Here is a 27,063-nt window from a genome sequence, read left to right as displayed (position 1 = left end):
GCCTTGGATAGAGATGAGGGAGGAGGTGTGGGCGCAGGTTTTACAGTTCCTGCGGTGGCAGGGGAAAGTGCCAGAATGGGAGGGTGGGTTGTACGGGTGCGTGGACCTGACCAGGTGGTCACGGAGGGAACGGTCTTTGCGGAAGGCGGAAAGTGGGGGGGAGGGAAATATATCCTTGGTGATGGGGTCTTTTTGGAGGTGGCGGAAATGTTGGCGGATGATTTGGTTTATGCGAAGGTTGGTAGGGTTGAAGGTGAGCACCAGGGGCATTCTGTCCTTGTTACGGTTGGAGGGGTGGGGTCTGAGGGCGGAGATGTGGGATGTGGACGAGATGCGTTGGAGGGCATCTTTTACCTAGTGAGTTAGGAAGTCTAGTAGTGATTGGAGGAGGTAGAATTAGAACTGTAGTAATGGAAAGTTGACAATGACAGAGGAGATTGCAGAACTGGATGAGTTTGCAGGCATGAAATAGCTTCAGAATGCTATAAAAAGAAAGGATTGTAGGGATTGTGGATGTTTACACAGGCAGGAAAGACTATAGGGACTGAAAGAGTTTAGGCAGATAGAGCAGTCAGTAAGAATGGTGGATGGTTACAGAGGTCATGAGGTACTATAGCATGGGAGAAGGTTACAGTGATATCATGTGTTTTGGGGCTGGAGGAAGTTGCACAAATGGGGAATTTAGTCGAGGCTAGAAGATGTTACAGAGACAGAGTGGACTGCAGGACAAAGTGATACAAATAGAGATTATTGTAGTGACTGGAAATTGCAGCTTATTATCAAGACTGGAGCAATTCACAGAGGTAGGCAGGACAGACAGCATTTCAAAACTACAGAGGAATTATCAGGAGGGGAGGAGGTTACAAAGTTAGGAACTGTTCTGGAAGTTAGAAGGACTCAAGACTGACACAGTTGAGTTCAATTGAAGTGTTTATTTACTTGATGTTTGACTCTGTCACATGACTATATATGCAGTGTTGGAGAGTGAATACAAAACAGAAAAATCCCAGGCTTCCATACCACATTCTTGAGCAAAGCCTGCTTTCCTCTCTGTTGTACCTATCGTCACTAAGGCAGCACAGGCCTGGATCGATAATTGTGAACTTCCTATACTGTCTGAGGAAGGCTCAGTACAACAGAGCTGAAAGGAATCCTCTCACAAGAAACTGGTGATTGAGCTTGGGACCTTTGTGTTCTATGCTCACCCTTTAGCACTGTGTCTATGTCATGTCTTGTGGCCCAGTATCTCAAGCACTCGAATTGCTCTCTGCTCTGCTCACTGTTACCTGTTGAAGGATGAATTGAAACCTCCAGATCTTCCTGCATTTTGTCTCTGCCTAAGCATCCATCTTCAATGAAGTGATGGATGAGACAGGAATAGGGAATTCTGCTGAGTCAGGAACTTTCTGAGTGCCTGCAAAAGACAGAAATAGATAGACTGTGAAATTAGGCTGATGCAGTGAGTGTTACACATGTAGAATGGCACTGAGTCCCACAGTGATCTGGAATATCCCAGTCCCCATCCCTGGCCTGTGCTGCCTCATCTCTCTGAAAGGGAGAATTCTGCTTGCTCAAGATCTCACAGTAGCTGCAAAAGGTGCAATCAGAGGCAGCAATTAGACATACACAGTGACAGATATCACATGGAGAGATACTGAGTGATATCACGAGAGTCCAGGAAGATATCAGGATCAAGCAAAAGTCAGGAAGAAGGTTTTTGATACATGGTGCACTGAGCTAAAATGGGACAGGTGGTGGCCGAGTGTTATTCTCACTAGACTATTAATCCAGAAACTAATGCCGATGTGAGAAATACCCATCTGAGTACCTGATATGCTTCAGGGAAGGAAATCTGTTATGCTTACCTGGTCTGGTCAACATGTCACTCCAGACCCAGGGCTATGTAGCTGATTTTCAACTACCTTGTGAAATGGTCGAGCAAGCCCTCAATTAATGGCAGCTAGGGGTGGGCAATAAATATCGGCCAGCCAGAGACATCCATACCCCATGAGTGAGTTAAAAAAAACTGGAAATATGCTTGGACCAGTGTCCTGGCCAGTCATGTTGGTAGGTGTGTATACAAGACTTTAAACTGACAGAGGATGCAGAGACAGGTGAAAGAAGATTTCCAAATCGAAAGAGAAAAGGTGAAGCATTGGAACAGCATGTGATTGAAGACATGTAGAAAAGAACCGGAAGTGACAGTGTTTAGAACATACAACATTATAGTGCAGTAAGACTCTTGGCCAGTGAAACCAATCTGAAGTCCATTTAACCAACACGATTCCATTTTCATCCATATGTTTCTCCAATGACCATTTAACTGCCCTTAAAATTGGCGAGTCTATTACAGGTATTGCATTCCATGCCCCTCCTACTCTCTGAGTAAAGAAACTACCTACGACATCTGTCCTATACCTATCACCCCTAAATTTAAAACTATATTCATTTTGGATTTGGTGCTCAGCAACGAGCCAGGACAGGTGTCAGATCTCGCGGTGGGAGAGCACTTTGGTGAAAGTGATCACAACTGCCGTATATTTAAGCATAGCCTTGGAGAGTGAAAGGAGCACTTACCGAGGGAAGATATTTAATTGGGGAAAAGGAAATTATGACAAAATCAGACAGGTGTTGGGAAGTACAAACTGGGAGCAATTATTCCAAAGAAAGGGCATAGCAAACATGGGGAGACTATTTAAGGAACAGTTGTTGCGAGTGATGCACAAATTTGTTCCTCTGAGACAGGTAAGAAGGGGTAAGATTAGGAAACCTTGGATGGGGGATCCAAGATGGCGGCGACCCAGCAAGTCTGAGTCTACAGTGCTCCTCCCAAGACTTGGGTAAAGTGGGTCACCCACCCCCACCACACTCACCAAATCATTTATAATAGCTGTTTAATTTAATTGGTTGTTTAATATTAAACTTAAACAATCTAATCCTTAGTAAAAATGACTAAAGGGAAGAGAGCCCGCAGCTCTCAACAAGCAGGAACCCCTCCCCCACCCTCTCCAGCTGCAGCAGAGGCATCCACGGCCGCCCCGGGGGACTTACCTACGGTGACAAGCCTTGTAGAAATGATCTCCAAGCTGGACACGAAGATTGACGCTTTCATTGAAGAATCCCGAAATCGATGGGACTCACTCTCGGCCGCGCTGCAGAAGCACGACCGAGACATCCAGGAAATCGAGCGCCGAGTCGGATTGGTTTATATCCCCCCTTTTTTTTTCTCTTACTGTTTAATATTATTATGGGGGGTTGGGAGAGGGATTTGATTTTCTCCCCCCCCCCCCTTGGGGTTGTTTTCTTTTATTATTTTATGGATATATGAGGGATGTAGGTATATGTGTGTGTGTGTATATGTATATATAAGCTGGGGGGTTTGGTTAATGTTGGTGGGGGGAGGTGGTCACCTTATTCAATTTTACCTCTGTCTTTAGGAGCGGGGTTGTTTCTCCCTTGTTATTTTGTATTAGTATATTTAATTATTATTTGTTGAGGTTGTAATTTTATAGTTATATGTTTATATATGGTATTAACATTACCAAATATATTCAGGTGTTGGTATGGGTGGGGGTAGGGTGCTCACTGTTAACTCTAGCTTTGTATTATATTTGAATTTTCCTCATTTTATTGAGGAGCACCTGGGTCAAGGGTGGGGCATTGGTTGGGAGAGGAAATGATGGACTTTTGGAGAGGAAGTGACACCCCCTGGGAACAAGGGGGAAAATCTCCACTTAGATACGTTTTATATTTTTTTTATTTAGAAATAGTTTTTTATTGTATTGTTGTGAGTGTATTAGAGAGGCTTTATTTTTGTAAATTTTATATGCTCTATGCTCGGAATGTTCTGGATAGGGTTCCCTCTCCCGAGGGGTCTCGGATTTGCCCAGATGATTATGGTTGATCAGTCGGTTAAGTGGTGCACCTGGAATGTCATGGGGAGTAATTCGCCAGTCAAAAGGAAGAAAATATTATCAAATCTTAAGAAGGAAAGAGTTGATATAGCTCTCCTACAGGAGACACACCTGTCGGATAAAGAACACTTGAAATTACGACAGGGTGGATTTGATCAGGCCTTTTTTTCTTCTTTTAGCTCAAAAAGCAGGGGAGTTGTTATTCTTGTTCGGAAGAATTTCCCTTTCAAAATCCTAAAGCAGATAAAAGACGAATCTGGACGATATATTTTGATTAAAGCCCTCATAAATGGAGAGGAATATGGGATTTTAAATTTGTATTGCCCCCCCCGGCACACCCCTTTAAATTTATAATGGAAGCCTTTTCAAAATTGATGGCTTTTGGTGCCCGTCATACAATTATAGGAGGAGACTTTAATTGTATTATGGATCCGGAAATAGATAGGATTCTCAAGAGTACTGCAGGAGTATCTCCCAGATCTAGACAATTGATGGATCCGAACAAAGAATTAGGATTAGTAGATGTATGGAGATGTCTTCATCCACAGGGCAGAGATTTTTCTTTCTACTCCAATCCACATAAATGTCATACCAGAATTGATATGTTTTTTGCCCCCTCCATTTTTTTAAATTCCATATCATCCTGTAAAATAGGTAGTATAGCAATTTCCGACCACGCTGCTGTATATATGGAAACTAAGGCGAGGAACAATGGGACATCCCCTCGGCATTGGCGCATGGACCCCTTCCTAATGAAAGATAGTAAATTTGTAAAGTACTTCTCTCAAGAATTTATAACTTTTTTAGAAATTAATTCAGGTACAGCTAGCAACCCATCAATGATGTGGGAGACCATCAAAGCTTACACGCGAGGTTCGATCATCTCCTACTCAGCGACCCAGAAGAAATTGAAGGGAGAACAACAGCGTCTGCTTGAAGCTCGCTTAAAAGCAGCTGAAACAGCATACACTGTTAGACCTTCTATTATTAAATTGCAAAGGATTACGGCTCTTAGGACAGCTCTAAACATTACGCTTACTCAAACGGCTAAGAGGGAAATATTATTTGCAAAACAAAGGTAGATACTTAGCATTTCTTGCAAAGTAAAAAAAGGCCCCTCAGACTATTACGTCTATCAAGGAAAGTACGGGTATTTTGACTCATGATCATAAAAAGATTAATGCGATCTTTAGAGAATTTTATTCTGAGTTATATAAATCGCAGGATTGTGAAGATAGGACGAGGAGGATGCGGTCATTTTTTAAAAATTTGACCTTTCCAGGCCTAACTCCGGAACAGGTATCGGTCCTAAATGCTCCTCTAACAGTCCAAGAAATACTTGATGCAATTAGGCAACTTCAGAGTGGTAAGGCACCGGGCCCAGATGGTTTTCAAGCTGAATTCTATAAAGAATTTACAGAAATATTGGCTGGTCCACTTATGGACATGTATAACTATGCATATAGTCAGGGCTGTCTCCCGCCTTCACTGAAAGAGGCAAATATCTCTCTTATCCTTAAAAAAGGAAAGGATCCAGAAGATTGTACGTCAAATAGAGCAATATCCTTGCTAAATGTAGATTTTAAAATTCTTTCTAAAACGTTAGCAGTGAGACTAGAAAGGGTACTGCCACATATTATAAAGGAGGATCAGACGGGGTTTATTAAGGGCCGTAGATCATCCAATAATATTAGAAGGGTTTTGAATATGATTCAAGCCTGTCATCAGGGAAAGATACCAGGAGTAGTAGTTTCATTAGACGCGGAAAAGGCATTTGATAGGGTTGAATGGTCATATTTGTTTTACACATTGGAAAGGTTTGGCGTTGGACAGGTGTTTACCAAATGGGTCTCAACATTGTATAGTGATCCCAAAGCAGTTGTGGTTACCAATGGATTAGGTTCGGATAGCTTCAGTGTGGGTAGGGGATGCCGTCAGGGATGTCCCCTCTCGCCATTGTTATTTACGCTAATAATTGAACCACTAGCAGAAGCTATATGACCTGATCCTAATATAACGGCCCCGAGGATTGGTACAGGTAAACATAAAATTACCCTTTATGCAGATGATGTTCTTCTATTCCTCAGTAATCCTCTGATGTCCGTACCTCGCCTAATCCAAGTCATTAATACATTTAGCGCATTCTCAGGCTATAAAATTAATGTTTCAAAATTGGAAGCTATGCCAATGGGTGGCCTTGCTATGACACCCCACTTAGTGGACGGATCCCTTTTTCCCTTTCGTTGGTCCCTGGAGGGCTTCTTATATTTAGGCGTTTTTATTACTCCAGTATTTGGTCAGTTGTATAAGGCTAATTTTGTGCATTTACTGGAAAGGATAAGGCAGGACCTCCAGCGATGGGGAGACCTTCCAATTTCCTGGTTGGGTAGAATAGCACTAATCAAAATGAATGTCCTGCCCCGTCTCCTACATCCTATGAGAATGCTTCCGGTGATGCTGCCGAGGACGGCTCTACGTAAATTATATGGCTGGCTGGGTTCCTTTATCTGGAATCATAGACGGCGTCTTATTAAGCTGAAGAAGCTACAGCTTCCACAGACAAGGGGAGGACTGGACTTCCCAGACTTTAGGAAATATCAGTTAAGTTCCCTATTAAGTTACATAGCTGATTGGGTCTTGTCTGATCCACAATCAATCTGGTTGGACATCGAGACCTCTCAAGTAAAATACCCACTTATTAACCTTTTATTTTCAGACAAGAGGAAAATCATTACAGATTACTGTAAAAACCCTATAATACTAAATTAAGGCTTGGAATGTAATGCGGCAAAATGAGGGCAACTCACATAAAACATCCCCCTATGCACTGATAGTGGGAGCATGGGGATTCCAACCGGGGTTTACAGATGCCACTTTTAAACTTTGGAGATCCAGGGGTATCTCATGTTTAGGGGATCTATTTAAAGATGGGGTCCTGATGTCTTTTGAACAGCAGCGTCAGAAATTCGGATTACCTAATGGAGACCTCTTTCGATACTTCCAAATTCGAGATTATATAGAGAAGAAGACTACGTTATTAGATAGTCTTTATAAATCAGATAGAGAATTTAGTGTCCTACGACCAGTGGGGGTATCTTCCGTCAGTAATATTTATCATTTACTACATGATGAAGTATCGGGAGATATGGATAATCTGCTTAAAACATGGGATCAGGATTTGAGACTAGAAATCTCTATCGAAATGTGGAATGATATTTGGGAAAATGCTAGAAGAATTACTATCTGTAACAGAACCCAGGCTATCCAGCTGAAGATATTTCATAGGGCCCATATAGCACCGGTTTGACTGGCAAAATTTAAGGCAGGAGCATCTCCAATGTGTCCCAAATGCAAAATAGAGGTGGGCACTCTTGTACATTGCCTATGGACCTGTCATAAGATCCGTAGATATTGGACTAAAATAGCAAGTACCCTGACAGAAATTTTAGGAACGGAAATTAAAGTGGACCCTGTATCTCTCCTTTTGGGCTTTTCGAACTTTCCCTCCCTGGACATGTACGGGAAGAGACTATTTTCTATTCTTTCTTTCTGTGCAAGGAAAAATATTTTGGTGAACTGGGTGGCTGAGGGCCCCCCTGAACTTTCAAATTGGCACAGATTAATTATGGAATGTATTCCCCTTGACTTCCTTACAAATATGGTGCACCGAAAGACCGAATTATTTTATAAAATATGGCAGCCCTTCTTGAATTACATAAAGACAGATATTTTGGCTATCCTATCAAGGGCTTTTATTTAATTGAGATTACAAACCTGGCTGGTCCGGGGTCCCTTAGGAGAGGAATCCCGCACGAATACAGGTTTTATTACATCTGATGTTAATACATTCCGAGCATGTAAGAGACTTAAATATACACTCTGGTTAGTTGTAGGTTAGATTAGTAGATAAAAACAATGACTGCAGATGCTGGAAACCAGATTCTGGATCAGAGGTGCTGGAAGAGCACAGCAATTCAGGCAGCATCCAACGAGCAGCAAAATCGACGTTTCGGGCAAAAGATGAAGGGCTTTTGCCCGAAACGTCGATTTTGTTGCTTGTCGGATGCTGCCTGAATTGCTGTGCTCTTCCAGCACCACTGATCCAGAATCTAGATTAGTAGATAGTTGAGTTTTGTTTTTTTTTCTTTTTTGGTATTTTTTTTTCTTTTCTCTTGTTAAATTTTGGCTGTTGTATATTTGATTTAATTGTATATCAATGTTTATATTTGAGAGTTTTGTTTATTTTTGTAAACTTGTAAAAATGTTAAATTTCTAATAAAAATATCTATAAAAAAAAAGAAACCTTGGATGACAAGAACAGAGGAACTTCTCATCAAAAGGAAGAAGACAGCTTGCGTAAGGTGGAGGAAGCAAGGATCTACACAGCTTAAGAGGATTACAGGCTTGCTAGAAAGGAGCTCAGAAATGGACTGAGGAGAGCCAGGAGGGGGCACGAAAAAGGCTTGGCAAGAAGGATTAGGGAGAACCCAAAGGCATACGTGAGGAATAAGAGAATGATCAGGGAGAAGGTAGGGCCGATCAGGGATAGCGGAGGGAACTTGTGCGTGGAGTCTGAGCAGATAGGGGAAGCCTTAAATGAGTTTTTTGCTTCGGTTTTCACCAAGGAAAGGGAACGTTTTATAAATGAAACTTTGAGGAGCTGGGATACAGTCTTGATCAGATCAAGATTGATGAAGTTGATGTGCTGGAAATTTTGGAAAACATTAAGATTGATAAATCCCCAGGGTCAGACCAGATTTATCCTAGGCTTTATCGAGAAAGGAGGTTGCTGAGGCGCTCGCGAGGATATTTGCCTCCTCACTCTCCACAGGAGTCATACCGGAGGATTGGAAAGAGGTGAATGTTGTTCCTCTTTTCAAGATTCAGAACTGGCTGGCTGACAGAAGGCAGAGAGTGGCTGTAGATGGAAAGTATTCTGCCTGGAGGTCAGTGTTGAGTGGGGTCCCACAGGGCTGTGTTCTTGGGCCTCTGCTCTTTGTAGTTTTTAAAATGTCTTGGATAAGGAGGTTGACGGGTGGATTAGTAAATTTGCAGATGGCACAAAGGTTGGAGGTGTCGTCAATAGTATAGAGGGCTACTGCAGGCTGCAGCATGACACAGACAGAATGCAGAGCTCAGCTGAGAAATGGCAGATGGAGTTCAACCTGGATAAATGTGAAGTGATGCATTTTGGAAGGTCAACTTGAGTGCTGAATATAAGATTAAAGACAGGATTCTTGGCAGTGTGGAGGAACTGAGGGATCTTGGTACATATATCCCTCAAAGGTGCCACCCAAGTGGGTAAGTTTGTTAAGAAAGCATATGGTGTATTGGCTTTCATTAATAGGGGCATCGAGTTTAAGAGCCGCGAGGTTTTCATGCAGCTCTACAAGTCCCTGGTGAGGCCACACTTGAAATATTGTGTCCAGTTCTGGTCGCCCTACTCTTGGAAACATACAGAGGCTTTGGAGAGGGTACAAAGAAGGTTTAACAGGATGCTGCCTGGACTGGAGGGCTTGCCTTATGAAGAGAGGTTGAATAAGCTTAGACTTTTCTCTCTGGAGAGAAGGAGGAAGAGAGGTGACCTGATCGAGGTACACAAGATAATGAGTGGAATAGATCAAGTCAATAGCCAGAGACTTTTCCCCAGGGCAGGATTGACTGGTATGAGGAGTCATAGTTTTAAGAGGACGTCAGAGGTAGCTTCTTTATGCAGAGAGTTGTGAATGCAAGGAATGCGTTGCCAGCGGTGGTGGTGGAAGCAGAATCATTAGGAACCTTTAAGCGACTGCTGGACATGCATATGGATAGCAGTGAGTTGAGGGGTGCGTAGGTTAAGTTATTTTATTTTACATTAGGATTAAACCTCAGCACAACATCGTGGGCCAAAGGGCCTTATAGATTAGATTAGATACAGTGTGGAAACAGGCCCTTCGGCCCAACGAGTCCACACCGACCTGCCGAAGCGCAACCTATCCAGATCCATTCCCCTACATTTACCCCTTCACTGTGCCATCATGGGCGGCACGGTGGCACAGTGGTTAGCACTGCTGCCTCACAGTGCCAGAGACCCGGGTTCAATTCCTGCCTCAGGCGACTGACTGTGTGGAGTTTGCACATTCTCCCCGTGTCTGCGTGGGTTTCCTCCGGGTGCTCCGGTTTCCTCCCAGAGTCCAAAAATGTGTAGGTCAGGTGAATTGGCCATGGTAAATTGTCCATAGTGTTAGGTAAGGGATAAATGTAGGGGTATGGGTGGTTTGTGCTTCGGCGGGTCGGTGTGGACTTGTTGGGCTGAAGGGCCTGTTTCCACACTGTAAAAGTAATCTAATCTAATCTAATCTAACACTACGGGCAATTTAACATGGCCAGTTCACCTGGCCTGCACATTTTTGGACTGTGGGAGGAAACCGGAGCACCTGGAGGAAACCCACGCAGATACAGGGTGAATGTGCAAACTCCACACAGACAGTTGCCTGAGGCGGGAAATGAACCCAGGTCTCTGGTGCTGTGAGGCAGCAGTGCCAACCACTGTGCCACTGTGCTGCCCGTTCTATGCTGTACTTTTCTATGTTATATATCCCTTCATGCTAGCCATCACCATCCAAGCAAAAAGGTTCTCACTGCCTACCCTATATAACCATCTGATTATCTTAAATGTCTCAATTAAGTCACTCTCAAAAGTTAAAAATATAAAAGGTTAAATTTCCATATTATATAATCTTTTCTGAAAGATACAACTCTCCATCCTCTATTGCATCTCTCATATTGATGGACATTGAATGATTATGGTCATTCCCTCTTCTATTTCCATAAATGCTTCCTTCAGTGACTGCAATAGAGTCATAGAGGTGTACAACATGGAAACAGACCCTTCAGTCCAAATCGTCCATGCCGACCAGATATCCCAACCCAATCTAGTCCCACCTGCCAGCACTCGGCCCATATCCCTCCAAACTCTTCCTATTCAATTCCAGATGCCTCTTAAATGTTGCAATTGTACTTGCCTTCACCACTTCCTCTGGCAGCCTATTCCGTACACATGCCATCCTCTGCGTGAAAAAAGTTTGCCCCTTGCATCGGTTTTAAATCTTGCCCCTGTCACGTTAAACCTATGTCCTCTAGTTCAGGACTTTCCCCCCCCCAGGGAAAAGGCTTTGCCTGTTTATTCTATCCATGCTCCTCATGATTTTATAAAGCTCTGTAAGATCACCTTCAGCCTCCGATGCTCCAGGGAAAACAGCCCCAACCTTTTCAACCACTCCAGAGAGCTCAAGGTCTCCAACCCTGGCAACATCCTTGTAAATCTTTTCTGAACCCTTTCAACTTTCACAACAACCTTCCAATAGGAAGGAGACCAGAATTGCAAGCAATATTCCGAAAGTGGCCCAACCAATATCCTGTACAGTCGCAACATGACCTCCCAACTCCTGTACTCAAATACTCTGACCAATAAAAGAAAGCACACCAAATGCCTTCTTCACTATCCTATCTACCTGCGACTCTACTTTTAAGGAGATATGAATCTGTACTCCAAAGTCTCTTTGTTCAGCAACACTCCAAAGACCTTACCATTAAGTGTCTAAGTACTGCTAAGATTGCTTTCCCAAAAAGCAGCACCTCTCATTTGTCTAAATTTCACTCCATCTGTCACTCCTCAACCCATTGGTCCATCTGATCAAGATCCCTTAGTAATCTGAGGTAACCTTCTTCGCTGTCAACCGTGCCTCCAATTTTGGTGTAATCTGCAAACCTGTTGTGCTCACATTCAAAGCATTTATATAAATGCAAAACGTAGTGGGCGCAGCGCCGATCCTTGTGGCACTACACTGGTCACAGGTCTCCAGTCTGAAAAACAACCCTCCACCACCTTTGAGCCAGTTCTGTATCCAAATGGCTAGTTCTCCCTGTTGTCCATGAGATCTAACCTTACTAACCAGTCTCCCATGGGGAACCTTGTCAAACATCTTACTGAAGTCCATATAGATCACGCCCACCTCTCTGTTCTCATCAATCCTCTTTGTTACTTCTTCAAAACCTCAATCAGGTTTGTGAGAAATGATTGTTAGATACGTTGACCATCCATAATCAGTCCTTGCCTTCCAAATACCTGTAAATCGTGTCCCTTAGGATTCTCTCCAACAACGTGCCCACCACCGACGTCAGGCTCACCATCTGATAGTTCCCTTGCTTGTCCTTACCACCTTTCTTAAATAGTGGCAGCAGATTAGCCAACCTCCTGTCTTCCGGCACCTTATCTGTGATTATTGATGATCCAAATTTCTCAGCAAGGAGCCCAGTAATCACTTCCCATCTTCCCACAGAGTTTGAGGGTACACCTGATTAGGCCCTGGGGTTTTATCCACTTGTATGCGTTTCAAGACATCCAGCACTTCCTCCTCTGTAATATGGACAATTTTCTAGATGTCACCATCTATTTCCTCACATTATATAACTTCCATGTCCTTTTCCACAGTAAACATTGATGCAAAATACTCACTTAGTACCTCCCCCATCTCCTGCAGCTCCACACAAAGGCTGCCTTGCTGACGTTTGAAGGGCCCTATTCTCTCCCTAGTTATCCTTTTGTCCTTAATATATTTGTAAAAACCCTTTGGAATCTCCTTAACTCTATTTGCCAAAGCTATCTTATGTTCCTTTTTGCCTTCCTGATTTCTCTCTTAAGTATCCTACTACTGCTTTTATACTCTTCTAACGATTCACTCGACCTATTCTGTCTATACCTGACATATGTTTCCTCCTTTTTCTTAACCAAACCCTCAATTTCTTTAGTCATCCAGCATTCCCTATACCTACCAGCCTTTCCTTTCACCCTAACAGGAATATACTTTTTCTGGATTCTCATTATCTCATTTCTGAAAGCTTCCCATTTTCCAGCCATCCTTTTACCTGCGAACATCTGCCCCCAATCAGCTTTTGAAAGCTCTTGCCTAATACTGTCAAAATTGCCCTTTCTCCAATTTAGAACTTCAACTTTTAGATCTAGTCTATCCTTTTCCATCATTATTTTAAATCTAATAGAATTATGATCACTGGCCCCAAAGTGCTCCCCCCATGTACACCTCACTAATCTGCCCTGCCTTATTTCCCAAGAGTAGGTAAACAGATAACTGAGATCTCCTTACAAATGTGTTTCTCAATTTCCCACTGACTATTAAGGGGTCTATAATACAATCTCAATAAGGTGATCATCCCTTTCTTATTTCTCAGTTCAACCTTAATAACTTCCCTGGTTGTATTCCTGGGAATCTCCTCCCTCAGTGCAACCATAATGTTATCCCTTATCAAAAATGCCACTTTGCCTCCCCTCCTGCCTCCCTTTCTGTCCTTCCTGTAGCGTTTGTATCATAGAACATAGAACATAGAAGAATACAGCGCAGTACAGGCCCTTCGGCCCTCGATGTTGCGCCGATCCATGCCCACCTAACCTACACTAGCCCACTATCCTCCATATGCCTATCCAATGCCCGTTTAAATGCCCATAATGAGGGAGAGTCCACCACTGCTACTGGCAGGGAATTCCATGAACTCACGACTCACTGAGTAAAGAACCTACCCCTAACATCTGTCCTATACCTACCCCCCCTTAATTTAAAGCTATGCCCCCTTGTAATAGCTGACTCCATACGTGGAAAAAGATTCTCACTGTCGACCCTATCTAAACCCCTAATCATCTTGTATCCTGGAACATTAAGTTGCCAGTCTTGTCCATCCATGAGCCATGTTTTTGTAATTGCTATGACATTCCAGTCCCTCGTTCTTAACCATGCCCTGAGTTCATCTGCCTTCCCTGTTAGGCCGCTTGCATTGAAATAAATGCAGTTTAATTTATCAGTCCTACCTTGGTCTCTGCTTTGTCCCTGACTGCCCTGACTGTTTGACTCACTTCTTTTCAAATGTACCAGTATCAAATTGATCTCTTTCCTCACTATCTCCCTGGGTCCCACCTTACTAGTTTAAATCCTCCCAAGCAGCTCTAGCAAATCTCTCTGCCATACTTTCTATCCAGAGTGGATAAATATTATGCTTCATTATGATAGAAAGGTGTTGGATTGAAAGGAGTTAACTTGAGCTGTTCGCTCAATGACTGTAATTGATATCAGTCTCCATGGATTCTAACTTTGTCACTGGAGAGTTTCTCTCTTACATTAATAAGGGACTCATTTCAATGAGTTTGCCCATAGTATCAGTGTGAGCATCACCTCCCACACTGACAGGGATCAGCAGCTCCAAAGAGAGAGAGAAGAGAGATCAAAATCAGAGAGCATTAGACTGGAACGTTACAACAATGGAACAGAATCTGAGAACATTAGACTGGAATGTTACAACAATGGAACAGAATCTGAGAACATTAGACTGGAATGTTATGGCAATGGACAGGAGTTTATCTGGGGGTCTTTACTATCTTTCTCAGGATTGGCCTTCCTTATTATTGCGGATCTTGTCTGTACTTTGGGTGATTCAAGCGGGTTACTATCCCATCCTCGCTATCATTGGTGTTCCTGGTAAGTCTGGCTATCAACTATATGAACCATGTTGCACTGAATTACTGTCCTGGTTATTTACATTCTGAAAGGATTGAAGCAACTGTCAAAATTTCCTGTATCTGGAAATAAGCTGTATCTCTTACCAATCAACATTAAAACCAAAAGTCAATATCTGAGATGGAACCAAACTGTTCATAACCCCCAGAAGTGACCTTGTCCTGAACTTATTTCTGTCTCCATAATCTCCTTACGCAAAAAACTGTACATTACCACTCCCTAGTCTCCACGTCAGTCTGACTCCAGCTGCTGAATAGACTATCATCTGTACAGTACTGTTGTTCTATCCAGATTTGAAAATGTGTTGCTGGAAAAGCGCAGCAGGTCAGGCAGCATCCAAGGAGCAGGAGAATCAATGTTTCGGGCATGAGCTCTTCTTCAGGAGGGAGGAAGAGAGCTTCTTCAAGGAAGGCATCCTTGCAAGAGGATTCGCAGTCGGTTAAAATCTTCGAGGGAGGGAGGAAGAGAGCTTCTTCAAGGAATGCATCCTGAAGAAGGGCTCATGCCCGAAACGTCGATTCTCCTGCTCCTTGGATGCTGCCTGACCTGCTGCGTTTTTCCAGCAACACATTTTCAGCTCTGCTCTCCAGCATCTGCAGCCCTCACTTTCTCTTCCTTCTATCCAGATTTGCCTGTTACAATTTTCTTCCACCCACAATTCTAATTGTGAGCAATTCAATCGAAAATGTTTCCTGCTTTTCTGCTTCCAGGTATTGATTCCTGGGGAGACAGTGAGATTGTGGTACTGTTACTATGCTAGTAACCAAGAGCCCCAGGCTCATACTGTGGGGAGATGGGTGCAACTTTGCCCCAAGTCCTTGTAGTTGCTGTAATTTACATCATATCCGTGGTCGCCATTACTGCGATTAGATTTTAGTGAATTGACTTTAATAACCCTAGTTCATTCATGTCCTTTAGAAAAGGATATACATTCCTGCTCAGTCTGTGCTATTTGTGTCTCTGGAGGAACACAAAGATCATTGGCTCTAAACTGTCCTCTAGAATGTTTAAGCAAACCACTCAATTCAGAATAATTCAGAATAAACAGCAAAAAATGATCTTTCCAGTCTTGCCCACACATCATGAAATGTTACCAAAAAGAAACATGAGTCCCTTTCCTCTGTCTCTACAAGTTTTCCTGAAAATCCCTTCCATTGCGGTATGTATCAATTACAACATTTAAACTGAATTCCTTTCCCTTTGTTTCTCTCCCTGGCTGGGGAGATTACTTCCACTGGTATCACTGGTATTGGTGTTAATGATGCTGAACTTCAGAAAATGGTCAGAGTGTGAACCATTTCCATGGAGAGATTGGGTTCAATTTTTTCAGGTTGCTGAGAGTAATTGAACTGGAAATGTGTTGCTGGAAAAGCGCAGCAGGTCGGGCAGCATCCAGGGAACAGGAGAATCGACGTTTCGGGCATAAGCCCTTCTTCAGGAATGGGGAGACTTTGTCCCCGACAAACTTTCCCCATTCCTGAAGAAGGGCTTATGCCCGAAACGTCGATTCTCCTGTTCCCTGGATGCTGCCCGACCTGCTGCGCTTTTCCAGCAACACATTTCCAGCTCTGATCTCCAGCATCTGCAGACCTCACTTTCTCCTCAGAGAGTAATTGAACATCTGACAGTGTTTCTTTTGAAGGGGAAATGAATGGAAGAGACCAAAGACAGGGAAGGGGAATGTCCTGATGAACAATAAGTGGGCATTATGCGTAATTGTGGAATGTAACCTAGCAATCTTAAACAAATGATGATACATTTCCAAGTGAGAATGGCAAATAGCTTGGAGGGGAGGTTGCAAGTGATAATGTTCCCATGTAACTGCTGCACTTGTCTCTCTGGACGGATGTGTAGGTTTAGAAGGTGAAGGAACCTTGATGATTTTCTATTGTGGATATTACAAGTTCCATTGTAAATAATTACAAGGAATTGCATGAGGTTAATATTGACGAAAAGCAGCAAGCAATTATGCAGAAATATACATAGAGACATGGAGTTGAATGTTGAGTTTTCGAAAAGGTAATGATGAGGTGAGTCGACTAGGATGTGGTAAATGAAAAGTTGGGCAAATGTGAAATTGTTGATTAGCAGAATGAATTTTTAAAAAAATCTATATAATCAAAATGATGAGAGTTGACAAGATTATAAGATTTATTGAGATCTAGGTGTCCTCATGAATGGATTGCAAAATATATTTATGCGGGTACAGTAAGGAGGAATGATCACACATTTTTTTCAGTTATTGTGAGCAACATTGAATGGATGCCAATTAGTTCAGTTGGCTAGATGGCTAGTTTGTGAAGCAGCATGGTACAAATGGCATGAGTTCAATTCCTACACGAGCTGAACAAATTAACAGTTGAATTGATTAAAACGTATCAGCAGAGCGGATTTCCTAATAGACAGAGAGGCAGCTAGGGAGCATTTCTGCAATAATGACCTGTAACTACTGGGTTGCCCCAGGGATCTGTCCTGGGTGGCAATTATTTACAACAAAATGACTTGGGTGATGGAAGATAATGGATTAGTGGTGCTGGAAGAGCACAGCAGTTCAGGCAGCATCCAAGGAGCTTCGAAACCGACGTTTCGGGCAAAAGCCCTTCATCAGCTTGAACTGCTGTGCTCTTCCAGCACCACTAATCCAGAATCTGGTTTCCAGAATCTGCAGTCATTGTTTTTACCTGATAGAAGATAATGAATGACCTCCAATGTCTGCAAGTGGCGCAAACAGAGTGGGAGGGCAAATAGTGAGTATGACGCAAAGAGATTATTATGGTATACAATAGATGACGTGTGTGTGCATCTGTATTATAGCATTGGAAAGTTTGAGCTGATGCATGTTTCCAGGAAAGATAGAACAGCTGAATATGATCTACAGGAGAAAAGGTTCTGGAAAGCCGCAGCCAAGAGAAATTTCAGGTCCTCGATCTTGACATCAAAATGTTAGCATCCAATTCAGCAGGTTATAGGGAATGCAAATGCACTGTTGGCAATTATTTCAATGATGTTGGCGCAAAGCTAACCACGTACATGTTTCTATGCAGTCGGTACCTGCACTAATAGGTTCTGGTCTCCTAATATAAAGAAATGTCGATTGGAGATAAGAGGTGCACTGGAGGCAGGTGAGAGAAGCTTCACAAAATGAACCCTGGAACATGAGGTATTTTCTTATGAAGTGAGGTTCAGCAGTTTAGTCATACACACTTTGCAGTTTGGAAGAATAGGAGGAGATTGTTATGAAAAAAAATGTGAGACTCTTAGTTGGCTTGACTGGTTATTTGCAAACAAGATTGATTCCATTTACGGGAGAGTGTGAGACCAGAGGGCATTGCCTCAAACTAAGGGATCAGGTATTGATGCTGGAGATGAGGTGAATTTCTTCTCTCAGAGTGTTGAGAATAACATGCCTGTTGAAAATCTGTCACTAAATATAGTCAAGATGGATAGTAGGCAGGTTTTTAATCATAATAGGAATCAAGGGCTAGGGAGATAAGGCAAGAAGTTGGATTTGAGTATTGTCATATCGGCCATTATGTTAATGATTGGCGTAGTAGATTCGATGTGCTGAATAGTCCATTTCAACTGCTGGTCTAATAAACATCCTGTAGGATCCTGACAGGGTAGATGTGGATAGAATACATGTTCTTATGTATGAATCCAGACCCAGGGTTCACTGATTAAAGTTAAAGATCACCTTAACTATGAGTGGCACAGTGGCGCAGTTGGGTGGCATGGTGGCTCAGTGGTTAGCACTGTTGCCTCACAACACCAGGGTCCCTGGTTCGATTCCAGCATCGGGCGACTGTCTGTGTGGAGTTTGCATGTTCTCCCTGTGTCTGTGTGGGTTTCCTCCAGGTGCTCTGGTTTTCTCCCACAGTCCAAAGATGTGCTGGTCAGGTGAATTGGCCATGCTAAATTGCTCATAGTGTTAGGTGCATTCGTCAGAGGGAAATGGGTCTGTGTGGGTTACTCTTCAGAGGGTTGGTTTGGATTTGTTGGGCTGAAGGGCCTGTTTCCACACTGTAGAAAATCTAAACCATTAAAAACATCAATTAGCTTTTCCCTTTGTGGGTAGCTTTTCCCTGAAAATGTGGTCGAGGCAGAGACCCTGAATATCTTCTTAAGGCACAGGTAGACAGAATCTAGGTCATTAAGGGGGTGGACAGATTTCTAGACTGGGCAGGAATGCCGATTCAAGGTTACAATTAAATCAACCGTGATTTAATTAAATCGGGGAAAGCATGTGGGGTTGAATGGCATAGTCCCAGCCCGGATGACTGTGTTTGTATGTTCAGCAATAGAGTGTATAAAGCTGAAATGGTAGGCAATAATTTTCAAAGTTGTAGATGGATCGACAAACAAGCTAAATCATCATTTTTACATGCACATTATGGAGGAGAATTGATGTTTTGGGCATAAGCCCTTCTTCATTCTTGAAGAAGGGCTTATGCCCGAAACGTCGATTCTCCTGCTCCTTGGATGCTGCCTGACCTGCTGCGCTTTTCCAGCAACACATTTTTCAGCTCTGATCTCCAGCATCTGCAGTCCTCACTTTCTCCCATACACATTATGGAGTTTGACAGTAATTTATAAATTCCCTTCTCAATCCTCAGCCCACCCATGGAAACAAGATGAGCTTGTCAACTTTCCTCATAAGACAACCCAGACATCTGAGGTATCAATTGAGTAATCATCCTCTGGACCACCTCAAAGGTAATTAAACAGTTACAAAAATCTACTGACCAATTCTGCACACCGAATTCAAGATGTAGGCTCACAAATGTTCTGTACAACTGTAGGGCAGCACCCTCACTGTAATGTTCAACTTCCCCCACATGCACAGAAAAAGTGAGGGAGGTGTGTGCTCTAAATTACTCAGACTGTGCTGGTGTTTTGGTGGTAAATCTGGTAGAAGTTATAACATTGAGTCTACTATGCAAGGCCTTGTCGAAAGCCTGACTAAAGTCTATGTGAGCAACATTCACTGCTCTACCCTCATTGATAACCTCCGTCACTTCCTCAAAAAATTCAAACAAGTTAATAAGACATGACCTACCCTGGACAAAGCAATGCTGCCTATTCCTAATTAGGCCATGCTTTTCTAAATGTGTGTAAATCTATCCCTAAGAATTCTCTCCCATAGCTTCACAAACACTGATGTGAGAGCTACCTGGATTATCCCTATTTCCCTTCTTGAATAGGGAAACATCGTTAGCTGCTCACCATTCCTTCAGGACCTATCCAGAGGCTAATGAGGATATAAAGAACCATGGTTAAGTCTCCAGCATTCTCCCCTCTTGACTTTCTCAACAACCTGTGATAGATACTAACAGGCCCGGGGTCTTATCCAACTTAATGCTCCTCAAGAGCCCCAAAGCCACATTTCTTGATCACAAAATGCTCGAGCATTAGCATGCTCCACAATAATCTTACTATCCTCCCAGTATCCTTCTCCTGGGTAAATCCTGACACAAACTACTCATTTAGGATCTCACCCACATCCTCTGTCTCCAAACACAAGATTTTTACTTTATCCTCGAGTGGTCCTAACTTCTCCCTAGTTATCCTCTTGTTTTTAATGCCTGTATGGAATCCCTTGAAATTCCCTCTAACAGGACTGGACAAGGTCATTCCATGGCCCCTTCTTACTCTCCTAATTCCCAGCTTGATTTCTTTCCTGTTCTTTTTGAATTCTTCACAGGCTCTGTCTGACTTTAGCTTCCTAAATGTTACAGATGTTACAGATGTTTCTTTGTCCTTGTTGAACTCTCAACCTCTTTTGTAATCTAAGGTTCTGAAACATAACCATCAAATGAAGCAGGGATTTAAGAGAGCATTGGGGGAGAGTGAGGGAGATCACAATTAAGGATGAGTGAATTCTACCCTACCCAATCTAGGCTTTCCAAGAATTGTTTCTCATCTGCATTTAACCGCATATGACAGCCCTGAGAGATCTTGATTATTGGGTCAATGAGTTAAGGAGTGGCAGATGGAGTTTAATTTGGGTAAACGTGAAATATTGTATTTATGTAATACAAACAATGAGAAGACATACAAATAATTGGGCAGTGTTTCAGAACAGAGTAACCTGGGTGTTCAGGTACGCAATTCTTTGAAATTTTCATCACGTTAGACAGGGACCTTTATTGCTCAGACCTTTGACTATAGGAGTTGGGGCATCATGTTACGGTTGTACAGGACATTGGTGAGGTTTCATCTGGAATGCTCTGTCCAATTCTGTCCATCCTGTTACAGAAAGGATACTATTAAGGGGAGAGGGTTCAGAAATGATTTACCAGGACATTGCCAGGAATGGAGGGTTTGACTTATAAGGAGATGCTGGATACGCTAGGGCCTTTTTCATTGCCGGGTAGGCAGTTGAGGGGTTTATAATATCATGACAGGTGTAGATGTGTTGAATAGTTGGTGCCTTTTCCCTAAGGTGGGGGAGTTCAAAACTGGTTAGCATATTTTTACGTTGATAGGACGAATATTTGAAACAGACATGAGGGGCAACGTTTGTTGCATAGAGTGGTTTGAGAGTGGAATGAACTGCTAGAGGAAGAGGTGGATGCAGGCTTTTACAACATTTAAAAGATTCTTGGATACATTCATGCATAGGAGAGGTCTGAAATGATATAAGCTAAAAACAGGCAGGTGGGAATAGTATAGTTTGGGAACATTGACTATTTGGACCAAAGGGTCACTGTTTGACTGTATGATTCCATGACTATGACTATTTTACTTTTGAAAAAAAGGTAATGACTTCACAACATCTCTGTTAAAGTGAATATTTATTCTTAAAAGCGATTCCCTGGTTTTGGTCTCCCACAAGAGGAAGCATCTCTCAGGTATTTGCCTAAGATCTGTTCAGTACAATAGCAACATCTCTAACTCTGAGGCCTAAACTGTTAATCCATCATAACACAAGGCCTTTATCCCAGGAATAATATAGTGAAGCCTCTATGAAAGCTTCTAAAGCAAATGAATAATTAATTTTGTTAAGTTTAGGGAATGAAAACTACACTCAGTGCACCAAATGTCTCAGCAACAGTAAAACATTCCTCCGATTAAACCCGAAACTCTCCGCAGCATCATTCCATTTATCTTTCTAGCAATTTACTGCAGCTGCAGACTGACTACATTATTCATATGACAGTACACACAGAGCCACCTGTGTCATTGAGTTCAGTAACCTCTCACCATTCCAATAGTTACTTTGTTTTAAATATTCCGCCAAAACTCAAACTTCCCATAAACCACATTAAACTATTTCTGCTGAAGGTTTGCTCACTACCCTCCTCTGTCTATATCCCATTGCAGTCTCTCTACTTCCACTTGACAACTTATTGAATGACTATCTTGATGTAAGAACTAATTGACCTCCAATCCATTGGATTATCCACTGATATTGACTGATCCCTGAGACACTCCATAGTTGTAGCTTTCCAACCTGAAAATCAATACTAATCTCTACTTACTACTTCCAGTTATATTCAAGACTCCGCTGTTCTTGTGCAGCACCTTAGGCATTGTGAATGGCCTCATCCTGAGCTGTGTAGTGTGCTTAAAGGTCTGAATCATGTCAACCTGCTCATGTCTAACTCCTTAGAGGGGCAGAATCGTCTCCTGCTATTTCATTGCCTGGCTGGCTGAATGTGGTCTTTTTCTATCTCTGTAACAGCCTCATGGGGTGGATTCAGAGAACAATGTGGGGGCTAGGAGAATCATTTGGCCTTTTGGCCCCTCAGGCTTGCTGCACCATTCAGAATGCCCATGGTTGAACTGCTTGTGACTGAACACCCCTTTCCTGTCTGTTCCCAATAAACACTGACTCCATTGCCCATCAAAAATTAGTTGTATTCAGCCTTGAAAATCTTCAAAACTTAATCTTTACTGTTCCTTGAGGATGAGAAGACAACAGATAGCATAACCAAAAGGAGAAAGGAACATCCTTATCTCAGTTTTAAATGGGAAGGTGTTTCTTTTTAAAATGTGCTAACCTCACAACATGTCACTACCTCTTTTAAGGCTCAAGGTAAGAAAAAACTTGTGAACAGACATAAACTATTCAGTCCTCCAATCAGTTACCATTGATTCCTTTTCAGACAAATATCTGTCAAACTCAGCTTGCACTGCACTCTCGTGAAGACATTTCCAGATATCATAAGATCATAAGTAATTGGAGCAGAATCAGGTCATTCAGTCCATTGAGTCTGCTCTGCTGTTCGGTCATGACTGAGATGTCTCTCAACCCCATTTTCCTCACTTCTCCCCATAACATTGATTCCCTTATGAATCAAAAGCAGATCTAACTCTATCTTAAAGACACTATTGTGTTTGTGTGTCTGCATGTGTGTTTGTGTATGTTTCTGTTGTGATGATACTTTGTCGTTTAGAGGTTATTATGTGCTTTTTTTTAAGAAAGATTTTAAGGCAGGGGTACTGAGCAGACTACCAGGAGAGTGCAGAGCTTCTGAGGTCATGGTATTTTTTAAAGTTGGAACAATAGAAGCAGCCTGAATGGATGTATCAAGCTTTCTCAGGACCAGGATTTTTTGTGTTTAGTTTTCACCAATTGTAGCTGGGTTCGTAGCAGGGTTGGATGCTGCAGTACATTTGCCTGGCTTCTACTCTCTCTGAGTTTTCTCCTCCCAAGCTGCTACAGTTGCATGTGAGAGAATCTGTTTTTTGAATTTACCTTTTTGTCCAGGGTGTGTTTGTGGGATGTTACTATATCGGAATGGTCACTGTTTAGTAATAAAATAATCTATTGTCCTGTTAAGTTTTCCGATCGAATTCAGTTAGTCCATGTTCCTCTTTTATTTGTTGTTCACTTGTTCATTCAAACTACAGTGTCTGAATAAATTGCTTTTGATAGTTTTGAGTAGCTTGATCAATGAAAGTCCAGAGTTCCTTCTCAATGTATTTTGAGGGGGTCTGAAGTAATCCATAACACTCTGCAACAGGATCTCTCTTGTTGTGGGAGAGGTGGTCATTGAAATAGGGATCGAAGCCTCTTTCACTGTTGTGCTTAAAGTGACATGATGTCACCCTCTGCTCAGCCCACCAATGACACTGAATCTCTACAGTGTAGAAGCAGACCATAAGTCCACACTGCACCTCCAAATAGCATCCCACCAAGACCAACACCCTTTCCATATATTGGCCAAAGTCCACTCGGTCTGCACATTCTTGTACGGTGGGACAAAACCAGAGCACTGGGAAAAAACCTATGTGGACACAAAAGAATAAACAACCTCTGCACAAGACAGTCACCTGAGAAAGGAATTGTACTCAAGGCCATGGCTTGGTACAGCAATAGTGCCGTACTGAACCTGTACTGGGAAGGCATCAAAAACTGTGAATCTGTCACATTCCACGGCTCTTCCATTCTTCAAAGAATATCCTTGGAAACAAAAATCAGTATGACTGATCCCTTACAAAGTTATCCCTGAGATATTACAGAAGAAGATGAACCACCTCTGTCATTTGAGTCTGCTTCAAGAATTTAGAATCCTTTCTCATTTAACACCTGCCAGCCTGCATCAGAAAAAAATTGCAAGTTTTGGTAAGTGTAACTAAATTATCTCCTCTCCTCACAGGATGGTTCACTCAGAGGGGTCTGGCTACAATTGCAGATGAAATACTGTTTAATTTGCACACTCTATGTCAGGGATACTGCCCAAAGACAAATCGTTTCCACATTGCAGAGGGATCAAGGATATTTCTCTGCATGAGCATCAGTGCAACGACAATCCTCTCCATACCAGCCATGTGCTGATGGTACTGTGACCTGGCACCCTCCCTCTCTGATTGAAACCTGATTTGTTTCATACTCAGCCATTGTCTATGCAGTGACATGGGGGAAGCTGGCAGAGAGTGGAATTCCATCATTTTCAACACTACTGAGACTGCCAGGCATGCCTCACACAAAGATACACACGCACTAACGTGGACAGTTGCACACAGTAATCCAGACAGACGGATGCAAACATACAAATACACACAAAAATACACTCACAGATACAATGACTCAAGACAAACATGGGAGTTATTTGATGCTTCCCCCTCTCTCTCTCTACAGTGAATTCTCACTATTTCACTCATTCTGTCTGGTGTGTGTCTGTATTTCTGTTGCTCCATTTGCAATGTATTATTTCTTCACTGGCTCTCTGGTTGCGTTTCTATATTTCTATGCTCAGTATATCAGCAAGTTTCTTGCTCAGACTTGTGATTGTGTCAGTATCCATGCTGCTCTGTGTTGATTATGACTTTATTATGAACCCAGTGCTTGTAGATGGCACCAAACCTGGAAGAATTGTAAAGTGTGTGGAGGACAGAATGGAAGACCAACAGGACAGCGAAGAGTTGGTGTAGTGTTCAGGTACCTGGCAAATGAGGATCAATTCAAAGCCCTGTGATTTGATGCACTTTGGTAGGAAGCACATTCAAAGACAATATAAAACAGGCTACACAGTTATATGGGGTGCAGAAGCAAAGGGTCCTAGGGTGTATGTGAACACAGATTATTGAAGATGTCAGGACAAGTGGGTAGAGCATGAAATAGGAGAAAGTGAGGTCTGCAGATGCTGGAGATCAGAGCTGTAAATGTGTTGCTGGAAAAGCACAGCAGGTCAGGCAGCATCTAGGGAACAGGAGAATCGACGTTTCGGGCATTAGCCCGAATCGTTTCGGGGATTCCTGAAGAAGAGCATGAAATACCTCAGATTAGGGATATTTCAGTATCTGATCTGTTTAGAAGAGAAGGGGTAGGAGGGAGCCTCCATGCTCCTTTCTTGGGAGGTGATGTGTTGTGAGCTCACCCACCTATCCACTGAAACTGTGGAGGTTCCATTTGTACCAGCTTGGCACAAAAGAGAGATGGCATCAGGGCCATTGCTTCTAAGTTGTGCCAGGTGGAAATGGAACTTGGTGTGAGAATTGCCCTTCACTGAACATTGCTTCTTACTCTGTTGGTGGGACGTGAATATTTCAGTATCTCCACGTGAGCCGTCCTGGTCCTCTCTGGCTTGTGCCAGGGTACATGGACGGTGAGGGAGGACAGGACATGGAAAATGTGGTGGTGAGGGAATGGATATCGGACACTCCACCATGCAGCTTGGCCCTTTCTGTCTTATTACAGACTGTTTCTCCTGGAATGGGAGAAAGGGAGGTAGGGAGTGATGGTGGGAGTGCATGACCCTGTTGTTAGTGTTGGTGTGGTTGGGCAGAAATTGAATTGTCCAGAGTGAATCAGCCAACAGCGTTGAATATATGTGGTGTTGTTGGTGTGGGGGGTTTAGGGATGGTGAGAGACAGGGAAAGTGCTGAATGGAATAGGTGGAGTGGAAGAGCATGGACCTTTTATGGAGGGTAGGTGCTATAATAGATATACACTGAGTGCGAGGGAGCACAGAAAATACAGAAAATACGCATGTATTCTGGGAAAGCAGGGAAGGCTCCTGATGCTTGTCCTCTTCTGGACAGTTTTTCAGACTGAAGATGCTGCACTGAACTCAGACCATTCTTGGTGGGTCAGGTGGTGTGATCACCTTTGGGAAGAGATTCCTGATGAAGAGCTTATGCTCAGAATGTCGATTCTCCTGTTCCTCTGATGCTGCTTGACTAGTTGTGTTTTTCCAGCACCACACTCTTCGATCTCTGGGAAGAGAATGGTTCTCCTCTGTACTAGCCCATCCACCAGGACATCCATGACCAGTCACCAAATGATGTTGCAATTGCCCCTTATCTGCCATGCTCGGGGGAAACTGTGCAGATCAGCTCCGAACGGAAAAAGCTCAACTATGAACCCATTGGCCTTTCAAAGATGGCACCTGCACCAGGGATCGCAGAATATCAGGGTATCTGGGAGATGGTGAGTACCTCCAGCTATAATGGGTAGGAGAATCGGGCTCGCATTGAATAGGAGGGACACCATGGAATGGGGTAGGTCACTAATGAGATGAGTTCAATAAGAAACCAACAAACTGGTTTGGACCCGTGCAAACGATCTGTCTGTCACACTCAGTGAAAATGACACTAAGACAAATTATTGTTAGATTCAGCTCAATTAGTCGAAGACTCTGCTGACCCCACTTCCAGTTACAAAGCTCAGAGCAAATGCTCATCCTAAACTCTCCATTGTCTAAATTCACATCAACATCCTATTCACCGATGATTCCTGGTGATACTGGCCTATGTTGCATGATTAAAAATCACACAATACCAGGTTATAGTCCAACAGGTTTAATTGGAAGCACACTAGCTTTCGGAGCGACGCTCCTTCATCAGGTGATAGTGGAGGGCTCGCTCGTAACACAGAATTTATAGCAAAAATTTACAGTGTGATGTAACTGAAATTATACATTGAAAAATTGATTGTCTTTTAAGCCTTTCATCTGTTAGAATACAGTGATAGTTTCACACTGTAAATTTTTGCTATAAGTTTTGGGTTACGATCGAGCCCTCCACTATCACCTGATGAAGGAGGGTCGCTCCGAAAGCTAGTGTGCTTCCAATTAAACCTGTTGGACTATAACCTAGTGTTGTGTGATTTTTAACTTTGTACACCCCAGTCCAACACC

General features: G+C 42.8%; 1 protein-coding gene across 1 annotated transcript in view; it reads left to right on the top strand.

Annotated features, from left to right (window-relative positions):
- The window catches only part of LOC148138673 (uncharacterized), a 190,133-nt gene that overhangs the window by 122,896 nt on the left and 40,174 nt on the right, over positions 1 to 27,063 (top strand). Inside the window, exon 4 of the mRNA XM_087981226.1 lies at positions 19,090 to 19,189. Within this exon, the coding sequence (XP_087837352.1) occupies positions 19,090 to 19,189 (100 nt within the window). The remainder of the gene's footprint in view (positions 1 to 19,089; positions 19,190 to 27,063) is intronic.

The sequence above is a fragment of the Chiloscyllium plagiosum genome, unplaced genomic scaffold (genome assembly GCF_037043375.1).
Source record: "Chiloscyllium plagiosum isolate Xiang-an unplaced genomic scaffold, Cpla_swu_hap1 HiC_scaffold_39, whole genome shotgun sequence".
Taxonomy (NCBI): Eukaryota; Metazoa; Chordata; class Chondrichthyes; order Orectolobiformes; family Hemiscylliidae; genus Chiloscyllium; species Chiloscyllium plagiosum.
The sequence above is the reverse complement of the archived record's forward strand: the minus strand, read 5'-3'. Positions and strand labels throughout refer to the sequence as shown.